Source organism: Saimiri boliviensis, chromosome 6 (assembly GCF_048565385.1).
Source record: "Saimiri boliviensis isolate mSaiBol1 chromosome 6, mSaiBol1.pri, whole genome shotgun sequence".
In the NCBI taxonomy this organism is placed as follows: domain Eukaryota; kingdom Metazoa; phylum Chordata; class Mammalia; order Primates; family Cebidae; genus Saimiri; species Saimiri boliviensis.
Window position 1 is genome coordinate 39,392,838 of NC_133454.1, and position 19,730 is coordinate 39,412,567.

General features: G+C 33.8%; 1 protein-coding gene across 4 annotated transcripts in view; it reads left to right on the forward strand.

Moving 5' to 3' along the window:
* The window catches only part of DYNC2H1 (dynein cytoplasmic 2 heavy chain 1), a 402,876-nt gene that overhangs the window by 265,126 nt on the left and 118,020 nt on the right, over window positions 1-19,730 (forward strand). For all 4 annotated transcript variants that reach the window (XM_003923764.4, XM_003923763.4, XM_074400491.1 and 1 more), the window contains one exon: window positions 12,201-12,317. In XM_003923764.4, coding sequence (XP_003923813.1) covers window positions 12,201-12,317 — 117 coding nt within the window. The remainder of the gene's footprint in view (window positions 1-12,200; window positions 12,318-19,730) is intronic.

The window sequence follows — 19,730 nt, forward strand, 5'->3', positions numbered from 1 at the left end:
GACTTGATTTTTGAACTTTTATTAAGTTATCATTTAGTAAGACATAAGTGTTTCTTTGAAAATGCAGTTAAAGGTAAAGAATTATTTATTTATCTTTCCTTTGTGAATTATATTTCATGATAATGAAAAGTTGATAAAACTCTACTTTATTGAATAATTCTAGATAATATGGCAGGAATGATGGAATTTGAAAAATTCTTATTTCACAAACTAATAAAGTAATTGATTCAGAAAATTATTATCAAAGGTTGAACCCATTAGATGGAAAATTGATGGGGGTGTTTGCAAGAGAAGGATAAGCTGTCATCACCTGCACTCTCTGATCAATCTTTGCATCACAAAGAGGAGGCATTCAGACACAATGTGCTTCCTATTGTGATGAAAGATGAAGTACACTTTCCAAAAGTATTCTTTCTAAAAGAGTAAACCTGAACCTGATCACATTCTAATTTTGTTAATCTAGAACTAATTTACCGTTAACCAGAAACATAGGGGTAAAAGAACGAGTTAAATGACACCACTGGAACCAGAATGTGGGACAGTTTGCAAGATAAGGAAGTCAGTTTAATCAATAGGTTAATGGTAGGCAAAAGAGTCAAGTGAGGAGGACTGCTCTATATTAATGAGACATAATACATAATAAATCTGTGGATCCTGATTTAAATAATCCAATTAAAACAAATTTTGAGACTGTCAGAGAAATTTAAATATGGGCTAGGTATAATGTGATGCCAATTAATTTTGTTTCTTGGGAAAAGTATGGCATTATAATAGTTATGTCAATTTTTTTTCTTTAGAGATACATACTGAGTATGTAGGAGTTAACACGTGGTCTGGGATTTGTTTTAAAACACTTAAGGAATAATAACAAAAGGGACATGAATGAAGCAAGTGCAGAAAATGTGGACTTTTGTTGAATCTACATGATGGGTCTCTTTGAGAATGTTTGTAATAAAAATCAATTTTTGTGTATCTTTGAAAATGTTCATAGTAAAATTAATATTTAAAAGTTTTTAAAATGTGATGGATATTTACATACATGTTCTTGACTTTGTCACTCACCTTTTTTAGTACTTTCTTTTACACAGCTATTAGCATTTTCCTCCAAAAAAGTCTTGGGTGGGAGGCAGCGTCCCCTATTACTACAGTGTTGAAAATGCAAACACTTTTCAAGTCCCCCTCACAGTTAGAGAATAGTCATGCCAGGCACCAATCCCAGCTTCTGAATGGGGAACTAGTGAATCAAAGAGGCAGTTTCTTTGCTCTCTTGGAAGGCAGTGGCACACTAACCTACACTGAGAAAAAAGAAGTCAGTGATTGCCTTGAGATAGGGGAGGAAAGAAAAGAGGAGGGAAGGAAAGATAAAAAGAGGGAGGAATGGCCATACCAGGAGGTAATTTTCAAGGTGATGAAAATGTTTATTGTTTAATACTGATTAGCAAGTTCTAATTCCTGGTAAAATCCAGAACTGAAGGCAATGGTGATAGAAAAGCCATAGCTTCTGTGTTCAGTGGCACTGTCAGGTTTTCCTTCGTTTTTTCCACCAGAATGATGTGTTTAACTGGCCCTAGCCCAATTTTTTACTTTTCTGAGAATTCTGTAAACTACCTAACATTGTTTTAGTAATTATCTGTTTTTACTTTTTATAGCTTTATTGAGGTTAATTAGCATTCAATAAACAGCACATATTTAGAGTGTATATTTTGATAATTTTTGGCATATGTATATACTTTTGAGACTATCATCACATCAAGATAGTGAACATTCCCATTACCCCCAAAAGCTTTCTGTTAGCACTCCCTCCTGTTTCTTCTCCCCTATTCCCAGGCAACCACTGATTTCTTTTTTATCAGTATAGATTAGTTTACATTGTCTAGAGTGTTATATAAAAGAATAATACTGTGAAGTGTACCCTTTTCTTTATGACTTCTTATTCATTTACATTATGTGTATTAGGAGCCTTTCCTTTTTACTGCTAAGTATAGTATTCCATTGTATAAATATACCACTATTTGCTTATTCATTCAGTTACTGATGACATTAGTTTGTTTCCATTTTGGGGCTTTGAAATGGTTTGGCTGTGTCCTCACCCAAATCTCGTCTTGTAATTTCCATAATCCCCATGTGTCAAGGGAGGGACCTAGTGGGAGTTGACTAGATTATGGGAGGTGATTTCTCCCATGCTGTTCTCATGATAGTGAGTGAGTTCTCATGTCTGATGGTTTCATAAGGAACTTCCCCCACATCACTCTGCACTTGTCTCTCCTGTTCCATATGAAGAAGGACGTGTTTGCTTCCCCTTCCACCATGATTGTAAGTTTCCTGAGGCTTCCTCAGTCATGCGGAACTGTGTGTGAATCAATTAAATCTCCGGTCTCGGGTATTTCTTCACAGCAGTGTGAGACTGGACTAATACAGGCTCCTAAATTAAGCTGCTATGAACATTTAAACATTGATTTTATATCTTCATATGAACATATTCTTTTATTTCCCTTGACTAAATACCTAGTAGTGGAATGACTGGACTATATAACTGGCATATGTTTAATCTTTTAAGTAACTGCCAAACTGTTTTCAAATATGGCATATAATAGGTATTATTTAAAAAAATAAGTAGAAGAATGTATTAGGAGAGATGAGGTCTTAAATGTATTTGGTTGTGTATATACATGATATAATGCATTCATATATTCTGTATATCTTATTTGTATTTTGATAAATAACAAAAGTATATTTTTGCTCTCAGTAAGTAGGATTATTAAAGCCACTAATTATTCAGAGTGCAGCAAAGTATCATCTGAAAGCAGATATAGCATTTCATATAATTTAGTAATTAATACCAGGTCTTATTTAGTATTAACCAGTTATACATAAAATATTAATATATATGATTTATAATGAAGGGTTCAGCCTAGTACTCCAAATAATGTATCTCAGTATTTGAAAACTGATATATTCACTAGTGTGACTATGAATTTATAATAAATAGCCTTCTGTGACAGGTTCATTCTCAATTTGCCTATGTTAAAATTGCACTAACTAGCAGATCCTCTGAGATTTATTTCCAGGCTTTTAATGTCATATTACCTTGAAAAATGATGATGTGAGTTCATAACGTAGTAGAGTGCCTGTACATTTCACTTTTGATCCTGAGTGAGATCTCATCTACAAATCACTAACATAAATTACAATTCGATCTTATGTGTGACTGTTGTAAATATATTTTAGAGACATGAGAAATATAGAGAAAAGCTTTTCTGTCTCCCTCTTTATCCTACATATGTTAACATTAGAAAGATAAACCATTGCATATTCTATCTCATTTTAATGTGTTAGTGTATAGTTTTGGGGGATATACATTTTTATGTATGCAGGGAAATTTTATATGGTTTGATACATCCTGATGTGTTTAGTAACACAGTTAAACATCCTCGTTGTACCTGGCCAAGCATGTACAGGGAGCATGAAGCTATTAAGGGGTGATGAGAATATTGCCTAAGTACATTTTTAAGGCCTGCAAATAATCATTACAATAGAATCTTTGGGCTGAAGTTAAAAATATAATATTGTTTAATGAATTTCTATTCATTTCAAAAACAGAAAAATATATGTTGTGAATATAATATAAAAAGTATTATAAATTATTTATTTTTTCTGCAAATTATAATATCTGAGAAAACTGATTTTAGTGTTTTTCCTCTACAATTCTTATACATTTAATTGTCTTTATTTGTCTTCTTTAAATAGGTAAGTCTTTATGTGCAGTGTTGAATAAACATAGTGATAGTTGGCATCCTTACCTTGCTATGCATTTAAAGGGAATGATTTTTAACATTGTATTATAAATTATGATATTTGTTTCATTTTATAGATACCATTTATCAGGTTGTATTAGTTGACTTGGCCTGCTGTAATAAAATACCACAAATTGGGTGGCTCAAACAACAGAAATTTATTTTCTCACAGTTGTGGAGGCTAGAAGTCTGAAATCAGGATACAGCATACTCAATGTCTTGTGAGGCTGCTCTTCCAGGCTTGTAGAGAGCTGCCTTCTTTCTGACTCCTCACATGTCCTGTCCTTTGTATGTGTGCACAGAGAAAGACTGAATTAGGTCTCTAGTGTCTCTTTTTACAGGGACTCTAATTCTATCACGTCAGGTCCTGACTTCTATGACCTTATTTAACCTTAATTATCTCCTTAGAGGCCACTTCTCCAAACACAGCCATAATGGGAGTTAGGGCCTCTGCAGATGGATTTTAGGGGGGACACAAACATTTAGTCCATACGTGAAAGAAGTTTTCTAATATTCTCAGTGCTTCTGTTGGTCTTCACTTTACTGCAAACTATCTCAAAGCTTAGTGACTTGAAGTAATAATGTTTTTTAATTTTTTAATGATTCTGTGGGTTGGCTGGATTATTCCTTTTTAGTTTCACTTGAGCTTACGTGTAAGATTGTCTTTATTTGAAGAGTTGACTGGGCTGGAAGGTTCAAGATGTTCTTACTCATGTTTGTAGACAGTGCTGGCTATTAGCTAGGGTGACTTCATTCATGATGTGGCTTTTTGTCTATCAGATGCTAGCATGGTATATCAGGGTTCCAAGTCCAGAAATGAAACTTCATGTCCTCTTGAAGTGTAGGGTTTATAAATTGCACGTTGCTTTTGCCATATTCTGTTAGTCAAAGCAAGTCCAGCCCAAATTCAAGATGGTGGCAAAACAGATATCTCTTGATATGAGAGAAGAACATTACATTGCAAAGAATGTGATTGCAGGAAGGCATCATTCATTGAAGGCTATTATTATAAAAATCTTCCAAATCTTTCTTAAGTCTGCTAGGGGAAATTTGTCAAGAATATGTTGATGAATTTTATGTCCATATTTCCTGTAAATATTGAGAAGATATATTTTTCTGCTTAATTTGTTTATATGATGAATTATAGCTTCTGTGATTGAACCATATATTCAATGTCATCCTGTATATCTTTTAAAAAATGTTGCTTGACGTTTTTTGAATTTACTTGAATCTGTGTTCAGAAGTAAGACTGGTCTTTGAGTTTATATTTTCTTTGGTATTTAATTTTTACTAGCCTTTATAATATTATTTGGAAAATGTTACCTCATTTTTCTAGTCTCTGAACAAGTAAATGCAAAAATTATCTGTTTTAAAGAATGTTAATAGAACTTTCATGTGAACTATTGGTGCTTGAGATTTATTTTGATATAGTAGTTTTAGCTTCTAATTTAATTTTTTGACCAACTATAGCCTCACTTAGAAAAACCACCATTCTTGAGACTGTTTTATTAATTCACATATTCCTAAGAATTTCTATATTAGTCAAATTTGCAACTTTTTATGGCATAAAGTTTCAAATAATCTCATGGTATCTTTAACATTTTCTATATCTGTAATTTCATTTAAAATTAGAATTTTAAAATAAATTTTTGCCATTTTTAGTTTTACCATTAACTAGCTATATAACACTCAATCTGGTAAGAAATCTCTTAATTTTATTAGTCTTTTCAGTGAACCAATATTTGGATTTTTAAAAACTCTGATCTCTTTTGTATCTGTTTTCTATTTAAATTTTAAATTTTGTTTGTTCTTATTGTTATATAATTTTCATCTATATTCTCAACTGTGTAATTTATAAGTTTTACTCAATTTTTAGCATTGCTTCTTTTTAACATAAGATTTGCTGCTATAATATTCCTCTAAAGTCTCATTAACTACCCATTCACTCTTCTATAAATTTTGATATGTGGGATTTTCATGAACGAAGTATTTTGAAATTTTGTTAAAATTACTTAACCTTGAGTTATTTAGAAATGTGTTTTCGTATTTCCAAGTGTAGGGGGTTAATTTTGTACCATTTTACCAATTTCTAACAATTGTTGTCAGATATGATCTGTGTGATATCAACTCTTAAATTTGCTAAGACGCTTTATGGTCTAATACGTGTCTGATGTCCTTAAATGTTCTCTGTGTGCTTGAAAGAATGTTCTCGCTTTTACACTGTTAATACAAATGCAAATTAGTTCAACCATTGTGGAAGACAGTGTGGTGATTCCTTAAGGATCTAGAACCAGAAATACCATTTGACCCAGCAATCCCATTACTGGGTATATACCTAAAGGATTTTATTCATTATTCTATTAGAAAGGTACATGCGTGCATGTATTTATTGTAGCACTGTTCACAATAGCAAAGACATGGAATCAACCCAATGCTCTTCAGTGATAGACTGGATAAAGAAAATGTAGTAAATATACACCATGGAATAGTGTGCAGCCATAAAAAGAAATGAGATCATGTCCTTTGCAGGAACATGGATAAAACTGGAAGCCATCATCGTTAGCAAACTAACACAGGAACAGAGAACAAAACACCGTATGTTCTCACTCATAAGTGGAAGTTGAGCAATAAGAATACATGCACACAGGGAGGGGAACAACATACACCAGGGACTGTTGGGGCTGAGGGGAGGGAGAGCATAAGGATAAATGGCTAATGGATGTGGGGCTTAATACCTAGGTGATGGGTTGATAGGTGCAGCAAACCACTGTGGCACACATTTTCCTATGTAACAAACCTACACGTTCTGCATATGTATCCTGAAACTTAAATTTTTTTTTCAGAAAGAATGTTCTGCAGATATTGGTTAAATTAAGTGCCCCTTACGTCATGCTTGTTGTGTTCAAATTTTCTATATGTGTTCTGTATGTGATCTACCAATTGCTGAGAAACCCATTAAGCATCCTACATGAAGCTAGATTTCTATTTCTCTGTATCTTCTGGTAATTTTATGATATACAACATCTATGCTTTTAAGTATTATGTTAGTGTAAAAGTAATTATGGTTTTTACTATTTTGATGACAAAGTTTCTATCTATAAAATAGTACTTTAGAATTATGTCAATAGATAGAACAGTGATTCTTTCTCTCCAGTAGTATTTTTTCTTTAAATGTTTTTTTTTTTGAAATTTACTAAGAAAGAGTTATCTTTTTCATTTTATTACCTTTTTTTTAGACAGAGTGTCGCTCTTGTTACCCAGGCTGGAGTGCAATGGCACGATCTCGGCTCACCGCAACCTCCACCTCCTGGGTTCAAGCAATTCTCCTGCCTCAGCCTCCTGAGTAGCTGGGACTACAGGCACGCGCCACCATGCCCAGCTAATTTTTTGTATTTTGAGTAGAGACGGGGTTTCACCACGTTGACCAGGATGGTCTCAATCTCTCGACCTCGTGATCCACCCGCCTCGGCCTCCCAAAGTGCTGGGATTACAGGCTTGAGCCACCGCGCCCGGCTTTATTACCTTTTAACTTTGAACGTTCTATGTTTCGGGTACTCATTTTTAAATATATATACATATGTTTAATCATTAACATATAAACATATTTTTAGCCATTGTTTTTAAGCAGTATTTAAGCAGTTGTTTTAAAATAATCAATTACTGTGATTATTGATTTATTTAGATTCATTAATACCATTTTTTAAAAATCTCTTCTTTGGCCTGCTTTTGTGTGTGTGTGTGTGTGTGTGTGTGTGAGAGAGAGAGAGAGAGAGAGAGAGAGCAAGGGCCTTCTACTCTACCTGTGTTTGCATTCCTTTAGATTCATTTTCCCCTTTTGAAAAATCCTGAGTTTTTTCTATTTTAGAAAATTTATTCTATACTTATTTTTTCCCTTTGTGGTTATACTAAATTTTAAGATGACATCCTTCCATACAATACAATGATTTAGAATGCTTTAACTCTGGTCACTTTACTCTGTCCTAACTTAAATATGATTATTTTTCAGTGTTTCATTTCTGTTGTATACTGGGATCATACTTCCATAGATTTATAAACTTCTTAAACATTTTCTTTGCTTACCATTCTGTTTTACTTATTAGACCTTCTTTTTTAATGATTTTCTTCTAGCTCATGTCAATGCTTTAAATAGTGAAGCACTTTATGGTACACTCTCAGTTTTGTCTCAAAATACTCATATTTTATTTTTTCTCAAAAAATAATTTTGCTAAATTTATAACAATTGTAGGTTGACAGTCTTTTTGTCAACATGTTTTGTCTTCTGTTGCTGCAGTTGAGAAGTGTTTGTTTGCAATCATCTGTTATTTCTAGCTTGTGTAAGATTTTTTTTCTCAATGTTCTGCAATTACATTGTGCAGTACCAGGTGATTTCATTTATTCTTGTTGGGATTCTTTGATTTTTCTGAATATGAGAAGCATTGTCTTTAACCAGTTCTGGAAAATTCACGGAAAATTTCTTTTTAAAAATTGCCTCCGTCTTCTTTTATTCACTCTTTTTTTTTTTTTTTTTTTTGACGGAGTTTCGCTCTTGTTACCCAGGCTGGAGTGCAATGGCGCGATCTCGGCTCACCGCAACCTCCGCCTCCTGGGTTCGGGCAATTCTCCTGCCTCAGCCTCCTGAGTAGCTGGGATTACAGGCACGTGCCACCATGCCCAGCTAATTTTTTGTATTTTGAGTAGAGACGGGGTTTCACCACGTTGACCAGGATGGTCTCGATCTCTTGACCTCGTGATCCACCCGCCTCGGCCTCCCAAAGTGCTGGGATTACAGGCTTGAGCCACCGCGCCCGAACTTATTCACTCTTCATGTAGTAATAACTCTGAGTAGGCATATATTAAGCCTGTCCATTTTCTCCTCATTTAAAAAATCTTACTTATTATTTTATATCTTTGTATTTTTTCCTTTGTGCCTTTAGCCTTTAAGATTTTCATTAATTATCTTGACAATTTTGTCCTAAATTTTAAGTCATTTTGTTGATGATGTTCTTGCTTATCCATAATTTTGAAATGTTCTTTGTCATAAAATTTTCTCCAGAAATCTAGTCTGCCATATTTTCTGTAAAAAAAATATCAATTTGTTAACTTATTTCACAATCTATTATGTCATCCATAAAATAGGAATGAGTGTTTATATTCCTTCTTATTCCAAAATAGATTTACAAGCAGTGACTAACAAAAATATAAATAATCTACTAGGATAAAATCAATAGTAGAGGAAATGAGTGTAAAAGAAAATTAGGAGGGGAAAAGAAAATAAAACTAAGGAAAAGTTTATGCCAAAGAAGTCAAAACAAACAAAAAAGCTTGTACTTTTTTTTTTTTTTTTTTTTTTTTTGAGACGGAGTTTCGCTCTTGTTACCCAGGCTGGAGTGCAATGGCACGATCTCGGCTCACCGCAACCTCCGCCTCCTGGGTTCAGGCAATTCTCCTGCCTCAGCCTCCTGAGTAGCTGGGATTACAGGCACGTGCCACCATGCCCAGCTAATTTTTTGTATTTTTAGTAGAGACGGGGTTTCACAATGTTGGCCAGGATGGTCTCGATCTCTCAACCTCGTGATCCAACCGCCTCGTCCTCCCAAAGTGCTGGGATTACATGCTTGAGCCACCACGCCCAGCTGTACTTTCTATTTCTATAAAGTTGGTATTGTTCGATTAAAAATTATTTGGAGTGTTTCATGATATCCAAAGGAAAATACAATTATGTATAAGATTTAGTGTCTTACAATAAAACATACCAGCTGCTCAGGAAAGGTAGGTGTTCCTGAAATGTCTCTGATTGGTCTTTCAATTGAGAACAAGTGAAGTAGGAGTGGCAAAATCTTCTGTGGCTTTCCTACAATTTCTTCATTTTAAAATTTTATTTTCTAAATAATTTTTTATTTTTTAGAGGGGGGATCTTGCTTTGTCATGCAGACTTGAGTACAGTGGCATGACGATAGCACACTGCAGCTTGGAATTCCTGGGCTGAAGCGATCTTCCCAACTCAGTATCCTTAGTAATTACAGGGGCACATCATCATACCTAGCTAATGTATTTTTAAATTTTTTAGGAGAAGATATCTCAATATATTGCCCCATTTAGTCTCAAACTTGTAGCCTCAAGTGATTCCCCCACCTCAGCCTCCTGAGTTGCTAGGATTGCAGGTGTGAACCACTGTGCCTGGCTCTCTTAGAATTCTTATAGATCTCCCAAAGCATGTCAGTAGCATAATTCATGCTGTTAAGTATGGGTAGAAAGTGGAAGAATTGATGTAAATATGTTGTTGATGAATGAAACTTTATCCCTTTTGATATCATTTTAAAGCAGTATTATGAAAAAATTTTATTTAACTTGTTTAAATTAGGAATAATAGACATTTTATTATCTATGCTTTATAAAGATAAATGTGTTAGATTTTGTAAAAACAACTGACAGTTCATTGATATAAGCTATAGCCCTGTCCTCATTAATAGAAATGCTTTTTTATATGTTTGAACCCCCTTTCTTACTACTGTCTGTTTTTTAAAAATTATAATATGATTGTATTATTTAAAAAGCAACTTTACATGTTATTTTTTTAGGACAGGAAACATCTTTTTTGGTTGGTATACATTTATTCTCAAAACAGGTTTTAACATCATGCATTAAAAAAATTGCACTCTTTTTTCTTTAGACATTTCTTTGCATTCTTATTTGTTTTCTGTCATGTTTGACAAATTTAAAACACAAAGAAGTGATAGCATATCTCTTACCAGAGTTAAAATAGCACTTCTTCTAACTACCAACTAGTTGTGTCTTATAGTGTAGCAAAGCTGATAAATTAGGTGCTATTGTAGGGTTCAGCTAGAGCAAATGAAAATAATTTATCAGAAAAACAAAAAAATCAAACACTGAATCACAATTTTTTAAGACTAGAGAATCAGTCAAAAGCTCTAGAAGTAACTTGAGTTTAACAGCATGTTTATTGATGTTTAACAGTTAAGTAGTACATTCATTCTGAAAGATTTATGGGTCTTATTTTGCTATAAACTTTACTAATGTGAGAACCTAAGAAAATATGAAACATAGCTCAGTATGTTACAAAAGGAAAAACAAATCACACTTCTCCCAAAGTAAAAACAGAATTAGTCAACATGGTGCAAATGTTGAAGTTTAAAGTACTGGCTTACGAAGACATATCTGTTTTTTTGAATTTATTTTGTTTATTTTAGACAAACAATGAGATAGCACAATTTTAATATTTAGGTATAATGATATAAAAAACAATATATATGTCACTGATTTTATATATAAAAACATACATCACAATATCTGTAATCTAATATTTAACATAGTTGGTAACATTCTGATCATTCTTAGTAAATGATTAAGAAGGGGTTCATTAACATGCTTAAAATGGGAATGATTAAGTATTATTTTAGAAAAAAGTGTGAGTGAATTGGTTTTGCTGAGAATGATGATAAAGAAATTGATAATAAGGACATAGAAGTGAAAGTCCTAAATAGGGAATATTTACCTTGCCTTGTTTTAATTAATTGACCCATACTTTTTTCATTGGAACCTTGTATGTAGAGGAAACATTGAAATTACAACTTAAAATTAATGTAGAGTATTAAAACATTTATAAATTATGAATAATTTATCAACAAGTAATTATCATTGCTTTACCATTTTATAGAGTTTATTATGCTATTTATTTTTTCCAGTCATTTTATATTTTTAAGGAAACAGCATTTTGAAATTATAAAATTTAAATCAAAATAGTTCTAGATTTCAGAAATGAGCAAATAGAGACACCAAGAGGTTATTAATTATGAGTAATTAGAGATTTCTAGGTAAAGAGGCAGTTTTATGCTACTACTGGTGGCTCTCGCCTATAATCCCAGCATTTTGGGTGGCTGAAGTGGGAGGACCACTTGAGCTCAGGAATTCAAAACTAGCCTGGACAACAAACATACTAAGACATAGTGTCTACCAAAAATAAAATTAGCTGGGCATGGTGGCACGCGCCTGTAATCCCAGCTAATAAGGAGGCTGAGATAAAAGGAGCACTTAAGCCCAGGAATTCGAAGTTGCAGTGAGCTATGATTACACCTTGCACTCTGGCGTGGATGACTCAACAAGACCTTGTCTCAAAACAATCCAAAAAACAACAAAACTGAAGCATCTTTCAACTACAAGCCATTACAGTATATAATTTTTTAAATGGTTTTCCCAAACTTTAGGTTCTTTTGTTTTTTAAACTGCTTAAATAAAACAGTAAATCAAACAAATGTAGTAAGATTAAAAACTATTGACAACATTTTTGGTCTCTATTTTTATAAAACAAAATGTCTGTTTTTGTACCTGTCCTTTCTTCCTATTTGAAGTTTTTTTTATTTGTTGATACTTGCTATTTTCTTCATTCAGGTTATTTCACAGTTGAGGATTTTGGGCAGATCAGTAACAGCTGGTTCCAAATTTGATAGAGAAATCTGGTCTAATGAACTTTCTCCTGTCCTCAATCTCTGGAAGAAACTAAACCAGGTTAGTAGTAGAATATTCTTTTGGTTCTTTTTCTTTTTTCTCCCTGTCCTTTTTTCTAGCATCCTAACCTATGGGCTCCCCAGTTCTGCCTGAGTCATACAAGTAATAACATTGCACGGGTTCCTAACTGTGAAGTCACAGCCCATGATCTTTCTTCATACGAATTCACATCAGGGTTGGTATTCTTTACTCTTATCTTTATATCAGTAATAAAATTCACATGATTTTTGTTCTCCCCGTTAGCAGTTCATTTCTTGTGTCAATGTTTGATAATTGTCTCCTTCTCAGGACTGTGCTTCTTGTAACAGTTTCTGAGTCCAGTTTCCAGCTTTTTTTAAATGACGTTGGCAGTTTTGAATTTTCTAATGATTTTCCTAGTTTCATGCAGTTCTTAAAATGTGTATACATATACAACCACATACATACTCATATGTATATATTATTATGTAATGTATGTTTATCCTGAGAATTATGTATGATTGTTTTCAGTTTTAGTGAATAATATGGAAATGAAACGATTTGCATAGTTGACTAAGTTTACCTCTTATTAAATAGAAAACCAATGGTAAAAGTAACTTTAATTATTCCAAGGATGTCATCTTATATTTAGGGACAAAATCCAGGTATTTGTTGGAAAGTTTCCTTCTCGGTGAAATACAGGTTAACTTGTTTGACTCAATTTCCAGAGTTTGGGGGCAGATTAAAGTCTACTCGATAGTTTTGGCACCTTAGTTCCCTACAATTTTCTCTGGCTCCTTCTGAATTTGCGCTGTCCATGTTGTTTTTGCTCCACATTAGATTTAATCTTAAAGCACAACTTATATCTCTGTTTTTTTATAAGAAATCCACTCATGTGATTTTGTAGTTTTAGTGATTATTAATGAAGTTGCGAGGAACAGCTCATGTTGCTAAGTATGTGGTCTTCTCGCGTAAGTCACTTTTCTTTGAACTATATTCTTTGAAGTTTTGGCATTTCTTAAAGTTCCCACAGTTGATTCTTCCATCTGTGCGAAGTGGATGTGTCTTTTAGACTTCCTTGCACTACCTGCTTCTCTTCATCTCTCTCCCTCACTTCCAGCACACATACATACGTACCTTCTTTGTAATTCTAAGAAAAAACACCTTTTTCGATTGTTACATAAAGAAGACTATACAAATGACTTCAAAGGCTTACATGTAAACTATTTGCCTCCTATGACCCAACTCGAGATTAGAAACTCAATATATTCTCTGCTTTATCTGATTCTTACATACAGAGGAAACAGGGTAGAATCTGGGCAGAGTACAATGTCATAGGAACATTGAGGTATGTGGCCAGGACAAATTATAGAATATGTTGAAGGGAAATTGCTATTTTAGGAGAAATTGTAATTTTTTGTAAAATTGGAATTTTGAATGCTAATTAATTAATAATACAGTTAAGTCGTTTGGATTCTCATCACTTATGTAACAGTGATAAAAATGTGGCTTCCAGAGCTAGACAGGTTGGGTTCAATTTTCAGCTCTAGAACTTCCTAACTGTAGAACTTAGGAAAGTTTTTAGACTTTTCTGTAAAATGGATATAATGATAGTACTTACTATCATTACTTACTGTTGTCACCAGCAATGATAGTACTCATGAGGATTGAATGTATTAATATATGTGAAGCTTTTATAATAGTGCCTGATATATGTAATCACTCTCTTTTAACTATTCATTTAACATTTGTTGAATGTACTTTTATTATAAATGGTCATTTATAATATATGATCATTGCTTCATTTTACCCTTTTTCAAGCAAATTATTTATATAATCATATTATTGGTCAGTTATTCATTCAGAATATTTTAATTGAGTACCTTATGTGTTTCAGTGATTTTATGCTAGGGACTATATAGAGATACTTGTGGACAGAACGGTTATGGTACCTACCTTGTGGAGTTTACAGTTAATTCATAAGAGAGATATTAACAGATGAAGCAAGTAAATAAATAAAATATATTATCACAAATTATTGCAGATGCTGTGGATGGAAAGCAGAAGTGCCCTTATAATAAGGGAGAAGACTTATTTTGGCCTGGATAGTTAGGGAGTATCTTGTTTGAGAAGTGAAATTGAATCCAAGATATTAGCAATGAGAAGCTAGCCAGACAGAGTTGGAGGGGAAGATGATTTTAAGCCAAGGTGACAGCATACACAGATTTCCTGATAAGAGAAAATGCTTGGCACATTCAATAAAACCGAAAGGATGTCAATGTGATTGGAGTATAGAGACTAAAGGATAAGAGTGTATGAAGTAAGGGGATGCTCTGATCTGAATGTTTGTTTCTCTCTTGAAATTCGTATGTTGAAGTCTTAACTTTCAAAGTGATGATATTTGTAGATGGGGCCTTGGGGAGGTGTGATTAGGACATAAGAGTAGAGTTCTCACAAATGGGATTGGTGCCCTTATTAAAGAGGTTCCAGAGAAATCCCTTACCCCTTCCTCTATGTGAGGACACATCAAAAAAATGGCCACCTGTGAATCAGGAAGCAGGTCCTCACCAAATACGTACAGAATCTGCTGTTGTCTTGATCTCAGATTTCTCAGACTCCAGAACTGTGAGAAATACATTTCTCTTGTTTATAAGCTACATAGTTTATGGTTTGTCGTTATAGCAACCAGAACAGACTAAGAAAAGGAAAGGAATTTTATTCCAGGTACAATGGGGAACCATGAAACTTACAGGTAGAGTGGCTATGATCTAGTTTACAATTTCAAAAAGTTTTTGAAGAAAGCTGTTGTGTAGAAGATGGTGAAAGAGAAAATAAGGAAAACATTCAGGTAGCTCATGCAGTAGTCCAGGTAAGAGCTGATGTCCCCTTACATTGTGGTGGCAGAGCAGATGAAGAGCAGTGGACGCCCTTGAGTAATGCCAAAATTTAGTTATTATTATTAGAAGAGCCACTGGAGTATCAGTGAAGAAAACAAACAAAAATCCAAATAAAGAACAGAAGACTGTGTTATTGTAGAAACCCTGAGGATTCTTTAGTTAGGAATGAAATTGTTAACTAGGCCAAATAGCTTCTGAGAGGTTAAACAAAATTAGGACAGAATTGACCATTGGATTTTCAGAATGAAAGTCATTACTGGTAACCTTGACAAGAAAAGTTTAGGTGGAAAAAGGAGACTGGAAGTTAGATTTAAAGGCAATATGAGATGGGGAGGTGGAGTCAATGTACCTAGACAATTCTTTTTTTAAATGTACTATGAAGGAGAGTAGGGAAATAAGGTGATCAAGATACAGGGCCCAATGTGTTTTTTCTTAGAGAGGGAAAGTAAGTATTAGGTTGGTTGTAGCCTATTGAGAAAGATCCAGTAGAGGAAATAGCTGAAGATGCTGAAAAATTAATTAAAGCAGTTAAACCATTTAGGAAAACAGAAACAATGATTTTTGCTAAACAAGGGATCAGTAATAAATATAGATACTCCTGCTTCTTAAATATATTAATTTTTTTTTTAGGTACAGAATCTTGATGTAACTGCTTCTCTCAGTGTGAAATCACTGAAGTTTATCTTGCCTTGCTTCTCTGTCCTTGCTTCTGGCCACATAGAATTTCATTGTTTCAGCATTTACAAGATTATTTGGTTTGTGTGTTTGTTTTTAATTATTAGCTCAGTCAGGCTATATGAAGTGTTTTTTCCAATTTTTACAACTGCTGATATAATTCCAGATATTTCTTTTAGCTCTTCTCAATGTCACATTTCAAAACAATTCAATCAATCAAGTTTCAGCTTTCTGTCCCTTTGTTTTTTTGACTTGGCTTAGTTGACCCAACAGAGTACTACAAAGCTGCTAAACATTCTTGTTCCTAATTTAATCTTTGTATATCTACTCTTTAAAAGATATAATAGGTGGCTAGGCATGGTGGCTCACATCTGTAATCCCAGCATTTTGGGTGGATTACCTGAATTCAGGAGTTCAAGATCAGCCTGGCAACATGGTGAAACCCCATCTCTACTAAAAATACAAAAATTAGCTAGGCGTGGTGGTGCACACCTGTAGTCCCAGCTACTTGGGTGGCTGAGGCAGGAAAATCACTTGAACCCAGGAGATGGAGGTTGCAGTGAGCCAAGATCATGCCACTGTACTCCAGCCTGGGTGACAGAGCAAGACTCCTTCTCGAAATAAATAAATAAAAAGTAGATAAATGATATAATAGGCATTTCATTTAAGTGTACTGACATGTGGTCTAGGTTTAGCTTGATTTTTATCCTGTTATTTTGCATGAGATGCCTTAGTAATACTATAGTTCCCAGAAACTTTTTCAAACCTGTTTTTCTCAACACAACAGAGGTAAATGTGCAAGAATATTTTAATTATTTTGAAGTACTAGTTTTCTCTAAAACTAAGCTTCTCTCCTCTCTCTACTGTTTTTCTTAATTAGAACTATAGTTTATGAGAAAATCAGTTTATTTAGCATATGTTAATAAATGAACCAGAGAGGAGATCTACTAGTATGTTATTTCAACTGAGAGAGAATGTTTATCCAGCTGCCTTAAAGATTCTAGAATTTAGCAGTTTCAAAATTGCTATTAGGGGTTTATATTAACACTTAATTTAAAATCCTACCACAGGCAAACTTTTATTCTCAAAAAAAATATTTTCCAAGTTTGTTCTTTTCCAAACTCGAGCTCCTTTAAGGGACATATTGATAGATATGGAATTAATCTGTGTATCTTTTAACAGGTAGAATTTTAGAATTTTCCTGTTAGGGATCATTAGAAAAAACTACCATCATGTTGAAACTGAAATATGGAGTTCCTGAAATGTTTCTAGTGAATAAAGGGATTGGAAAATATAAATTAAGTCTACATTATTGATTGTGACTAATAATTTAAGGTATCCAAAAAAATGTTATTGTAGCTGATTTAGTATGCATTCTCTGCTGTTATATGTTTAAGGAGAAAAAAACACTAGTATAAAGAAGGTAAAGACCAGCTAAGCTTATTTTGATGGTAGGCATTGTTTTATTTTCATGAAGCCAAGGACTCACAAAAACTCATGACAGATAGCATTATGACTTCCCAATGTAATCAGTCTTTTTTCCAAATGAGGACCTTGAAGCTCCATAAAGCAAGCAAGAAAATATCATTAATAAAAAAGCATGCAAATGTCTGGCTATTCTAGATACTTGACAGAGAATGATGAAAAGGAAATGACTAAAGAAAACCAAATATACAGTTAAATTTTACTAAAATATTAACATTTACATAACGTTAATGCTATTAACAATATGTGTAAAGAATCTAAGAACAGGCCGGGCACAGTGGCTCAAGCTTGTAATCCCAGCACTTTGGGAGGCCGAGGCGGGTGGATCACGAGGTCAAGAGATCGAGACCATCGTGGTCAACATGGTGAAACCCCGTCTCTACTAAAAATACAAAAAATTAGCTGGGCATGGTGGCACGTGCCTATAATCCCAGCTACTCAGGAGGCTGAGGCAGGAGAATTGCCTGAACCCAGGAGGCGGAGGTTGCGGTGAGCCGAGATCGTGCCATTGCACTCCAGCCTGGGTAACAAGAGTGAAACTCCATCACAAAAAAAAAAAAAAAAAAAAGAATCTACTCAAAATATTAACAACTTCGGTAGATTCTAAGAATTTTAATAAATTATGAGCAAAAGGGCTAAGTAAAAGAGATGGGTTCTATTGACAAAATAAAGAAGATAGGAGGCTTTAGTGAGAAGCAGTTTCATTTTGATGACTTTTTTTTTTTTTTAAGGGTTGGTATTTGATTCCTGAGTTTTATTTGTTAGAATAATTTTGTATTGGTCCCTGGAACATTTTTATGATAGCTGCTCTACAATCCTTGGTCAATAATTCCAACTGCTGTGTCATGTTGGTTTTTGCATCTGTTGATAATCTTTCTTTTTAAATTTAAGATGAAGTGTTACTGGTTCTTGGTATAATAAATAACTTTGTACTGTATCATGAACATTTTAAATATTTGTAAGATTCTAGTTCCTATTTAAATCTTGTGTTTTATTTTTTAAGCAGGTAATCAACCTAATTTAAGTTCAGAAGGCATGTCTTGATTCACTTTTATAGGTTGTGGTTCCAATGTCAGTTTAGTTTATAAAATCTTTGCAGTGCCTTTCTGGTCTGCCTCACTTGTGTCTTACACAACAGGACTTCACCACCACCACTACCATCACTACCCACTCCCTAGTCTTCACAGAGCCAGCTGTGAGAGGGAGGGCATGCCCTCTTGTTACTTCAGTAGTGGGGTGGAGCAATGCCTCTTACTTCAGGGAGCAGGCAGAAGTCAGAGTACTGCCTAGCATCTTCACCTGGCATCTCTTCTTCTACTGAAGGCCAGGGATTACTCATGACTTTTAATAAAATAATTATTGATTTCTTCTTTTTTAATTTGTAGAATATTTTAGATTGGTAAGTTAGATATGTATTGGCCTTTTGTAATTTAGTTAAATTAGTAATAAAAGGTTGCTGGAGATTTCTAAAAATAAATTATGTAAAGCCCAGAAATTGTAACTCTAATTCCTATTTGGCTGAATAAGTTAAGAACTCACAAGAATACTCTAAGTACTTTTATTCAGGCAAAATACATTTTTGGATCAGATTGAAACCGGGAAAGGATATCAGTTTAACTCATTGTGTATATCTGGGATGTTTCTAACCTTCAACCTTGTTTCATAGCCAAAGGAGAGAACTGAGATGGCAAAGCTAAATGTAGTACCATAATCCTTTATTATACAGGGAACTTTTATCCTCTTTCCTTTTCAAAAGTTTTAAACATGCAAGGAAACTGTAATTTTGTCATTTTTAAAGCCTATATTATATTTGGTTTTATGTGTTTGAGCTCCATTCAGATTGGTTGAAACTGAAGAAAGAAGTGTGGAGCTGATGCATTTTGGATTAATCTGCAGCTTTTCTGAATTGTAAACTAGTTAGATCATCTTTAATAGACACAGATAAGAACAAATGCTTTGTATTTGTAAAGTAGTTTTGAATGCAGGACAATAGAACTGGGAATGGAATTTACATCTTAAGAGATAAAAATATGCAAAATTGTATAGGCATTAAACATGTTTAAACTTCCTTTTTGTAAAATGTAGTCATCGAACCAGGGACAATTGAATAGCCAGTGTCGTCTTAGGTGGTACAACAAAAATGATGCATTTGGAAGAAATGATGCAACTCTGATTTTCATCTTTTGGTTGGGGCATTTCCTTAATGTCTTTTTGGATTGAATATAATGATCACTTTTCATTACTAATTCAGAAGTAAAGCAGTATGCTAGGCATTTACAATGACAAATGCCAGATTCTTAATCATGTGTGTGCATATATGAATGTGTGTGTCACATGTGTGAGAGAGAAAGCAAGAGTCAAGGTTAAAGTCTTTGTAGCTATTATATTCATGCATTTT